The sequence below is a fragment of the Rhinolophus hipposideros genome, assembly GCF_964194185.1.
Source record: "Rhinolophus hipposideros genome assembly, chromosome: 16".
In the NCBI taxonomy this organism is placed as follows: domain Eukaryota; kingdom Metazoa; phylum Chordata; class Mammalia; order Chiroptera; family Rhinolophidae; genus Rhinolophus; species Rhinolophus hipposideros.
Window position 1 is genome coordinate 25,787,027 of NC_138062.1, and position 11,318 is coordinate 25,798,344.

Consider the following 11,318-nt stretch of genomic DNA (forward strand, 5'->3'; position numbering starts at 1 on the left):
TGCTTACAGGAAGAATGCCTAAGACGCTTTTGAAAGGCAGTGCTAAAGGAGGCAAAAATGTTGTGTGCAATCAATGTCAGTGAAATCAGTTGAATCTTCCAAAGCAATTACTCTGAAGGACAGAACTCATCGGTTTTCCTGCGTATTTGTTTTTATGGTGGTTATTTAAAGTCACTCCTCCTTTCTACGGTTACAAGTCCTTGGCACATAGTTCATTCTTTGCTAGTGCAAATATATTAAGAAGCATGGAACTTGTTGCATAAAACACATGTGTGAGCAGGGAATATTTCCCCAAGGTAACAAATATGGACAAAAATATTTTAAGTGGAACTGTGTCGAGTATCTTGGATATTTCCTGTTCTGTTTACCTTTGTCTCTTGGAAATTGAAACGTCCAAGCTGCTTTGTTTTATCAGGAATTTCTATGGTCGTATGGGCATAATTTTACATTCACCAAAGATCAAATGCAGTACTATTAGGGTATGGGCAAACCCTCATAAGATTCAAAACCCAATGGGGAGGCCTTAAACAATATCTTGGAGAGAGTATTATTTTTGAAGTCCTTTTAAAAAATATTTCAAGGAAATGCCAAGCAAACCAGTATGACCATAGCCATTTCAGAAATGAAGACACTGATACATAAAGGGAAAGTAAAGTGTGCAAAACCCCATCAGAGCGTAGTTAGGACAGAAGTCTGTTTCTAGTTTCAGGCTTTTGTTTTCCTAACTTGGTAGGGTCTGCTGTCCCTTCTACAAATGAACAAGGGAAAGAGAGACTGACTGTAAACTTCTAGAAGGAATGGCTCAGAATAAAGAGTTTCTGGGAGGAACCCAGCGGAAACAGCCTCCACAGCCCTGTTTTGCTTTGAGCCACGAACTCAGCCCAGCGGGCTCCACGCATTAGCACAGGGCTTCGCCACCAGGAGGAAGGTGGGAGTGCTCCGGAGACACACGCTCATCGCTCATCGTGGTACTAGTAGCTTTGGGATCGGGAAGTCACTATCGGGAGAAAACAACATTAGGTTTTATTTGTGACCAGTTGTTTTCCTCTTCCTGTTTTATTGTGTGTGGTTTTGTTGTTGTTTGTTTTCCCCTGGAGCCAGAGTGCACACCACAGGCTGCAGGCTTTTGAATTTGAATCCGCTCTACCCAACTTGCAAACTATCAGCAGACACCTGTTAAGGGAATTGCTGATCGTGGGTAACAAGGACCTGAACTTGCTGTACCTTCCTGTGGGAGCGCAACGACCGCCCAGTGAGAGCTGCACCAGCGCCCTGCTCTACAGCCCTGGACCAGGTTGCGCGGGTTTGTCCTCCGCGCAGCCGTGCGGCTCTCTGCCGTGGCTCTGCGCGGGTCCAGAGCCTCACCTCTGCTCCTGCAAGCGGGGGTGGGGGCTGGAAAACAGGAAGCAACTTCTCCTTCCCACGTCCGCCTCCCGCCAGCTGGAAGTCTCCTTCTGCCTGCCGCCGGGGACTGCAGCCCCTCGCTCCCAACAGAGTCTGCCCGCCCTCCTTGGCTCTGAACTTCTCCTTTCCCAGGCAGATTTGGTGAATCTGGGCCCGTGTCAGGGGTCCTTCCATGCCAGGTCACCTCACGCGGAACTGGAGAGCGGAGAGAAAGCAAGGGATTCGTGGAAGGGAAAAGGATATAAGCGGTGCAAAGGTTTACCCAGAGTATCAAACTTAGGGGTCGCAGGGGGCGGGGCGGTAAGAGTAGCAGTTGCAGGTGGTGGTGGGGACCCGCGAGGGGGCGCCGCGCTGGGTAAGGTTCCGCTGCGCGGCTTCCAAGCCCAGAGGGTAGCAGAGAGTCAGTGGTCGCTGTCCCCACTTCCTGGCCACGGAAACTTCCCTTCCAGTCCTCTCGGCTACAGGACCATCGTCCCCCACCCTCTGCATCTTTTTCTTCGAGGGAGGGGCTCACCTCTCCCTCCATCCTCTCCACCACCCCCTCTGCAGCCTCCGATCCTCGCCCGCTCGCCCCGGCTGCTCTGTGGGGGGCCCCAGCGCACCGAGCCGCAGAGGTCGGCGGCAGAGCCTCCGAGCGCCAGGCTCCCAGCGCCGGGGACTGCGGGGCGACGCCGCACGCTCCGACTGCTCTCCCGCGCTGCGAGGGCTGCGTTGCACCTTCTGAGCCGAGGGAACTGGACTTGCCTTTGGGGACCTTCCAGAGCCTTCTCCGGATCGGCCGGCTAGATAATCATCGTTCTGACGGGCTGCACACGCTTCGTTTGCTCGTCTCCTCGAGGGTCAGGTCAGTAAGTGTAAGTCCTAACTGATTCACTTTCTGAGAACGAGAATACCCCCAAAGAAGTTCTCGGGTCCTAGGAAGAGGGCATGGGGGAGGCGAGATCCTCATCAGTGTGGGCACTCCCTTCTCCCCCGTTTAGGGGGTTGGGGGTGATACCATTCCCATTTTCTACTTTCGCTAGAATTTTCTTTTTTCTGCTAAAGATACTTGACTGTTTCCTTGACCTTTCTTGGAGAGAGGTCATTATCTTTCCAGAAGAGCACATTGTATTGTGCCTGCCTCTTCTTTAAAAATCGAACCCCTCTCCAAAGCGGAAGGTCATGTTGGAGTCTCCCAAGCTGTTCAAGAATAGACACATTTGTTTAAGCAGTCACTGGTTTTCCACCAGAAGGACTCACCCACTGGTAGGAGCATATGGTGGACGAGAAGGAGGCAAAAGAAAAATCTTTTAAGACTTTTTTGCAATAGGGACACATCATTTAAAATCAGTAACATGAAATAGACACTGCTCTTTTCAGAGAAAGGCCACAAATTCAAATGCACTGAAGAGAGACGTTCCCAAACCCTTTGGTGAATATTTTCAACTTTCTGCTTATTAGGCAAACAGCCATGTCTTGTAGGGAGCATTTCTTGGACCTCCATACCCCTCTCACCCAGGACTAACAAGTGGAAGGCCTGTGGCATTATTTCTGGGATTTTTCCCTGGGAAAAATTCCTGGAGGGTCTTGTGCTTGATAAGATATTAAGTTCTTCTAAGACCCACCTGTCACAATAACAGTATGGTTACAAAAAGTCCCGCAAATTTAAACACACAGTTAAAGCAGAAACTGGTTTCCCACTGAGATAATTTGAAGTTCTTTGAATCTCCGGAGTGGGATAAAAACCCTAAAGCTGTTTTCCTATTCTACAAAGAAATATTTCTATAACAGAATCTCTACAGATTTATTTATTCAAGAAAACTGTACCATTCACAGTTTTCCTTAAATGTCTTGAACAATGGGATTGACTTATTTTTTGCCCTATTTCAAAGAAAGGGTTTTTCCCTTGTCTACTTCTAATTTTTGTGTTTCTGAGTTTTTAATCCAGCAACTCGTGCTATGTACTCTCTTTTCCTCTTCCACTTCTCTGGAAGGGTAATCATAAAATAATACATTCTCAGGTTAAGCTCTGAGCTGGCTGAAGGCAAGTAGTGTACTTGCGAACAGTTTTTACTGCCCTTGTGCTAATAGCCTGTAGACCAGTAATTATCCCTGTAGAGAAATTTTAAATAAAGGGACTTTGAAATAAAGAAATTGGGGCTGAAAAGAAAAAGAAATTAATCAATCAAATATAGTCTTAATATCCTTCTATCTCAGATTTACTCTCAACTTAGTTTGCTGCAAACCTCAAACTCAAACTTCTGGGAGTCTTGTTAATTCTGTTCATGACTTGTCAGGGCTGACTGTGCTCTTTAAAGTCTCTTAGTCTAAGGGAAAGGTACAGCCTACCAACTATACACTCCAAGATTTTAATGGTTAGTTCCATTTTCTATAATTATTAAGAGTGGAGACAAATGCAAAGAGGACCTGGGCTTTTTGGAACATTTGATGAGAAATTTATGCAGAGAGAACTTGAATATATTGGTAAATACATTACTATATGGAAATCTCTCTTTGTAATAAGGCTCCTATCAGGGCTTATGTATGTGGGGTGGGGGGGTCGGGGGGTGGGGGGGGGTAAGCCCTTGAGACAGAAAGTTTCTTTATGGGTATACTGACTGACAGTTTTTAATGTTCTTATCAGGGATTGATTGACGAAGGATCTTGGGACAACTTTCTTGTATGGGTGGTTACCTGACAAAGGACAGGACAATCACACAGGGGGCAGGTATATCAGAGCAAGGAATTTTGTATAGGCAATGATATTAAGGAAAGGATCAAAATTCCTTTAGCTTCATATTTGTTTTGCCAAATTATTGAGTACCTTTGATGTGTTAGATTGTGTGCTAAGGATTAAACAATGAATAGAAAAGGTCCAGTTTCTGTCCTGAAAGAGGTTGCTATGTGCTGAAGGGAAAAAAAAATGCAATGTGGCATGTAGTATTTTAGCATCAGAAGTGAGTGCAGGATGTTGGGGGAACTGAGAGGCTTCCCAGAGCAGAACAGGGAGGGCAGCGAGGCACAAGAAATTGGGAGTAGTTCAGTATGACAGAAGCCTAAGGTATACATTGAGATGTCAGGAGAGGTGAAGCCAGAGGGATTAGATAGGGATGGGTCTGAGAAAAACTTTGAATGGAGTTGGGATTTTCTTCATATGTCAATGTTACCAACCTGTGCATGTGGACCTTATATTGGAAGAGCAAATCAATGAAAGCAGCAGATCATACAAAACAGAAGCTAGTCAAGAATGTAAAAAGGAATTAAACAAGTGAAGGAAGCTACACAGGGGATGTTGAGGTCACCTAGAGATTAGTAAACACAAGAAGTCGTTACTGCCTCCAGCTGGAGGGACTTAGGGGAGAGGCAGTGTGACAGAAGCCCAGGGACCAGGGCCATCCACTGGAAACAGAATCACTACAGGCCAGCCCTGTGGGAAGCAGAGCTATGGAGGTACTGCTGAGAGTCTGTCCAGAGGAGAGAGGGCGGGGGGATAATACAGTGGCTTCTGCTTTCCCCCTGCACTCTGCCAGGGTCCTGAAGACTTCCAGTGTGAGAACATAGTCTGCAAGTCAGGCCTCCCGGGGAAGGCTGAGGAATGGAGCTTGGGGCACATACCCAGGCAGGCATGGTCTGTGGGCTTCATAAATGTGATCACTTCACAATGTAGGTAGATGCTTTTATGATTAGTAAAAAACAAATTCATTTAGAAGAGGTTCTGAATTAATGGCAGAAATCTTTTTACCATGATGAATATATTCAAAAAGTACTACCACTGTGATATTGGGCTCTGGATGTTTTTGTAGACTTTAAAAGGGAACTTTATATTAGAAAACAATATATTATTTTAAGCAATCTGGGGACACTGGGGAAGCCATATGATCACAATTGCATGTCAGAAAGACTATTTTTATGTCAGAGTGGGCTCTGTCCAGTAAAATAAAATGTAAGAGCCATAGAGTAGAGGCCCCTACCCATTGTCTTTACCCCCAGCACAAATCCTAGTTCCTGATGTAAGTTTTTAAGTCCTTGCTGAATGTGAAAATGGAGACATGCCTGCCACATAGAAGATGCTCAATTACATTTCGTAAGTGAATGAAAGAAAGAAAGAAAGAGAGAGAGAGAGAGAGGGAGGGAGGGAGGGAGGGAGGGAGGGAGGGAGGGAGGGAGGGAGGAAGGAAGGAAGAAAGGAAGGAAGGAAGAAAGGAAGGAAGAAAGCAAGCAGGAAAAGAAGAAGGGAGATAAGTTAGAAGACTATTAGATTAATTATGGTAAGAGATCAAGGCTAAACTAATGTGGTAGAAATGATAAGAGGACCACTGGGAGAGCTATATACAAGATCATTCTGAGGGTTTTCTTAAATGTGGGGCTAAAAGAGATGAAAAAGCCTATAATGGTTACCTGCTTTTTAAGTTTATTTGGCTTAATCATTGAGGACAGCATTGACTGAAGAAGGAAAATTCTGGGGTTGGAGAGTGCGATTGGGAAAGAAAAGTGTTAAAACTTTAATATTTAGGGGTTAGAGAGAGAGAGAGATTAGTTCAGATTTGGACATATTTTTCATATAGTTCTTGTGTAGGATTCTGCTATATGTCAGGTAGGAATTTTATTTTAGATCATCAAAAAAACCCACAACTATTTTACACAGGCTACTCATTTTTTCAATTGGTTTCATGTGTACAAAGCAATGTAATAGTTAGACATTTACACCCCTCACAAAGCAATACCCCTCCCCCCAATCTACTACCCCTCTAACATCACATTTAGCTGTTACAGTTCCATTGACTATCTTCACTATGCTGTACTCCACATCCTGTAGATAAATATATGTGTGTGTGTGTGTGTGTATATATATATATACATATATATATATGTGTATATATATATATATCTCCAAAAAAATGTATACACATTTGAAGAAAGGAAAAAAAAACTATTAAAATTACACTGATGATAACCACTGTATTAAAATTGAAATACTCAATATATACTGATAACAAAAGAGGAATACAGTTCATGTTTGACTTATGCAGTTACAAGAGGTGCTCAAAGTGGTTACCATCAGTGTAATTTTAATACAGTTTTTGTCTTCCTTTCTTAAAATGTATATACATTTTTGGTACCCTCTTTACATATATTTAATTATAGTTGGCATTCAATTTTATTCTACTTCAGCTTCAGATGTATAGCGCATTGATCATGCATCTACGCAGTCAATGAAGTGACCCTAATAAGTGCCGTGCCCATCTGGCACCTTACATGATCTTTACAACATTGTTGATTATATGCCGCATACTGTATTTCATATCCCTGTGACTATATTATGACTGCTAATTTGAACTTTCTAATCCCTTCACCTTCTCCCCCATACCCACCCCCATCACATCTAGCAACCATCAGTTTTTTCTCTGTATTTCTGAGTCTATTTAGTTTGCTCATTTATTCAGTTCTTTAGGTTCTACATATAAGTGAGATCATGTGGTATATGTCTTTCTCAGTCTGACTTATTTCACTTAGCATAATATTCTCTAGGTCCATCTATGTTGTTGCAAATGGTAAGATTTCATTCTTTTTTATGGCCCGGTAATATATTGTACAAATGTACCACGGTTTCTTTATCCAATCATCAATTGAGGGGCATTTCAGTTGTTTCCATATCTTGGCTATTGTGCATAGCACTGCAGTAAACATAGGGGTGCATACAGTTTTTCGAATCAGTGTTTTGGATTCCTTTGGATAAATACCTAGGAGTGGAATTGTTGGGTCATAGGGTAGCTCCATTTTCAATTTTTTGAGGTATCTCCATACTGTTTTCCATAGTGGCTGCACCAATCTGCAATCCCACCAACAGTGCACAAGGGTTCCCTTTTCTCCACATCCGTGCTAGCACTTGTTTGTTGATCAAGCTACCTATTTTTAATAGTAACTCCTATACTAAGAAAAATGGCTATGAAATAGAATCTACTCAGTTTCTCCTAAATATTTTATACTCCCAAAGTCCAGGCACTAGGCAAAGGGTTTTAATACATGTCTTTTTTTTTGTGCAATTTGTTGCTATATTTATAAATTTAAGAGTCAAGATATTCAAGGAAAATATCTTAAAATCAATTTGGTGAATATATAGCAGTTATAAAATTAATTGATATTGTTTCTAATATTCATCCCATTTAAAATAGATTGAGTCAATATGGTAGAATTCACATTGGAATTACATGTACACCATAGGTATCATATTAGGTTGGTGCAAAAGTAATTGCGGTTTTTGCCTTTATTTTGCTTAATATTTTACCATCATAATATACATGTTGAAGACCTGATTTAATTCATCCATACTTAGACTTATAATGTCTAAATAAAGTCACATAGAGTATACTCATCAAAGGGCCTGCTTTATTAAAATGTTACACTATGTGCAGTTTGAGAGATCAGAAGACAGGTATTTTGAGCCCCAGTCCAAATGAAACTAATCCATTTATGATATTCTTTTGCCTCCCCTTTATGTTTTCGTTGTTCTATTTTTTTTATTGTACATTCTTGTGCTAGTTGCTGAAAATGGGCCCAATAGGTGCAGAGGCTGATGAGAACCAGACAGTGGAAGAAATGAAAGTGGAGCAGTATGGTCCAGGGCAAACCACTGCTAGAGGTGAGCTGGCCCCTGACCCCGAGCCGGAGCTTATAGACAGCACCAAGCTGATTGAGGTGCAGGTTGTCCTCATATTGGCCTATTGTTCCATAATCGTGCTCGGGGTGATTGGCAACTCTTTGGTGATCCATGTGGTGATCAAATACAAGAGCATGCGCACAGTAACCAACTTTTTCATCGCCAACCTGGCTGTGGCAGATCTTCTGGTGAACACCCTGTGCTTGCCGTTCACTCTTACCTACACCTTGATGGGGGAGTGGAAAATGGGTCCTGTCCTGTGCCACCTGGTACCCTATGCCCAGGGCCTGGCAGTACAAGTGTCCACAATCACCTTGACAGTAATTGCCCTGGACCGCCATCGTTGCATCGTCTACCACCTGGAGAGCAAGATCTCTAAGCGAATCAGCTTCCTGATCATTGGCTCAGCCTGGGCCATCAGTGCCCTGCTCGCAAGTCCCCTGGCCATTTTCCGGGAGTATTCGCTGATTGAGATTATTCCCGACTTTGCGATTGTGGCCTGTACTGAGAAGTGGCCTGGTGAGGAGAAGAGCATGTATGGCACGGTCTACAGTCTTTCCTCATTGTTAATCCTGTATGTTTTGCCTCTGGGCATCATATCTTTTTCCTACACTCGTATCTGGAGTAAACTTAAGAACCACGTCAGCCCTGGAGCTGCTAATGATCACTACCATCAGCGAAGACAGAAGACCACTAAAATGCTGGTGTGTGTGGTGGTGGTGTTTGCGGTCAGCTGGCTGCCCCTCCATGCCTTCCAACTTGCTGTTGACATTGATAGCCACGTCCTGGACCTCAAGGAGTACAAACTCATCTTCACTGTCTTCCACATCATCGCAATGTGCTCCACCTTTGCCAACCCCTTCCTCTATGGCTGGATGAACAGCAACTACAGAAAGGCTTTCCTCTCCGCCTTCCGCTGTGAGCAAAGGTTGGATGCCATTCACTCTGAGGTGTCCGTGACATTCAAGGCTAAAAAGAACCTGGAAGTCACAAAGAACAATGGCCCCAATGACTCTTTCTCAGAGGCTACCAACGTCTAAGGAAGCTCTGCTGTGAAAATATAGGGGTAAATTCTGACCAGAGCCACAAATCTGGTTGAGGAGGGCTCCCAGATGCATCCTGATTTCCCATTTTAAGGAAGGAAAAGAGCATCAGGATGGATGCACCTGGGGTGTAATTTGTGGAAATGTGGTTGGCAGAGCCTAGGCAAAAACACACATATTTAAAACGAGGGCAACAAAACAGTTCACTTCCCGTTGCTTGGGTGGTAGGGTGAGTGATGAGTAAAAGCAGAGAGAAATGCTTGTGACTGTTTCTCAAAGTGAAGGAAACATGAACAAAGAATTGGAATTATCAGCATCACTAAAAGGTGATTGGTAAATAAGTTGACTTTCAAATCACGTTGGGGAATAAATTAAGGAGAATTCACTGTTTCCCCCTTAGCTGATCCCCCTTAGCTGATGAACAGATGACCAAACACCAATTTCCCTAGGGAGCCATAGGCTCTCCTTCATTGTATTTTGTTGTTTTTTTTTATGAATTTTCCTATGGACTAAATCTGTTAGGGAATGCTGCAGATAAATGTTACCAACTATTAGAATGACTTCAAGGAAATAAAGTGAAATTTGCTACATAATTTGTATTTTGACATGATGGGGGAATCCTTAATGCTCAGTTAGCCAATTGCTCTTAAAACCAAATGCATATTTAGTGAAAATTTCTTTAACTCAGAATCAAAGATTGAATTTCTCAGAATTATAGAAATGTAAACCATCATTTAACTTTCATTTCAAGTTGTCGCTGCTTTATGTCGATACTATTTAGATAACAAGCATAAAATATAATACATTTTAGTCATTTAGTTAATTGTTATAACTTTTTGAACATGTATTATTCCTATATTGGCACTGAGTTTGTCTTCATTAAAAATTAAATCAGATTAGAAAATAATGTTTTGTGCAATTTTGTAATATTTTGTGGTTATTTGTAAGCAGTTTTTGCACAGGTACACACTAATGAACACTATAGTGTTATTTTTTATGAAATTGATGTCTAATGGACTTTCATGATTAATATAACAGTATAATTTCATCAAAATGGAACCCATCTGGTAAGAAGTATTAAAAACATTGGATTCATTCCACCTTGCAAATGTATTATTTGGACCAATTTCAACATGAGTTATGCTCTTCTCAAAATTATTAGCTATATTATTTGGATGATTTATGAATATATACATAATAAAATTGTATGTATAAAGTGGGGTATAGATACTATAGTATTTTCCATTTAGTGATTTTATGAATATAATTTCTATTTTAACAGTACCCAACCAAAGATGCTTAAAACCCTATTATGTTCTTGAAAAATAATTGAGATGTTAAAATCATTGTACTTCTTTGATGCTGTTAACATTTCATTGCAATCATATTTTTGTAAGTATGACTGAATTTGTGAATACATTCCTTAAATTTTAAATAAATTCAGTGTATTACATTTAGTTATAAACATTAACTTTTTGAACTGGAGAGTTTCAATTTATGGATATATTTAAAATTCACACTATGACTCGTGTTGAATTACTTCCATGTTAGAAATAAAAGACTGCACTTTTGAAATACAGAACAAGAATGGAAACAATAGAATTTAGATTAAGTGGAAGACTGATTAAGAAGTATCCAAAAATACTGTATATCTGTAATATATCATATAATTGAAGAATTCATTTTTCTGTTTTACTTGACATAACTGTCCAAGAAGAGTTTTGCCCTTTAAATGGTAGTTACTGTGCTTTAGCTGCTAATAGAAAATTGTGGTTAAAGGTTTTTTGTGTTTTTTTTCTCTTAAGAGAATTTTTACACTGTAGGAAATGTGAATGCTACTGTATTATTTGTTGTAGTGGTAAATTATTAAAATTTAATTAATGATCCAATTAATATATATGACCTAATTGGTTCTGTTGACTCAATATAAAATATCTTTTTACACAGTGATTTTATCTGTTGAAATAAAAAGAATTTGGGAAACGAGAAATTGTGTGACATTTTATTTCAGAGTTCCTGTTCAAGACGAGATAGTAAGATTTTGACACAGATGAAGAAAGAAACAAAATGATGGCTCCTCAACAGTTAGTCCAGCTCTCTTTCCATTCTGTGCGTGAACTTGAGTCAATGGATCCGCTCCTATGGCTGCAATTATAATCCATATTCTGACAATGCCTGCATCTTTATTTGTAGACCAGACTTTTCATCTGAACTTCAAACGTGGATCTCTGTCA

General features: G+C 41.1%; 1 protein-coding gene across 2 annotated transcripts; it reads left to right on the forward strand.

Moving 5' to 3' along the window:
• Positions 1–1,313: 1,313 nt before the first annotated feature.
• NPY2R (neuropeptide Y receptor Y2) lies at positions 1,314–11,065 on the forward strand. 2 transcript variants are annotated; one of them, XM_081077456.1, is made up of 3 exons: positions 1,314–1,660; positions 1,954–2,258; positions 7,924–11,065. In XM_081077456.1, exon 3 carries the CDS (start codon positions 7,933–7,935, stop codon positions 9,079–9,081), a length of 1,149 nt encoding a protein of 382 aa, XP_080933582.1. In that variant the 5' UTR covers positions 1,314–1,660; positions 1,954–2,258; positions 7,924–7,932; the 3' UTR covers positions 9,082–11,065. The 2 variants fall into 2 exon arrangements, with proteins under 2 accessions (XP_080933582.1, XP_080933583.1); XM_081077457.1 differs by having other exon boundaries at positions 1,954–2,248.
• The last annotated feature ends 253 nt before the right edge of the window (positions 11,066–11,318 follow it).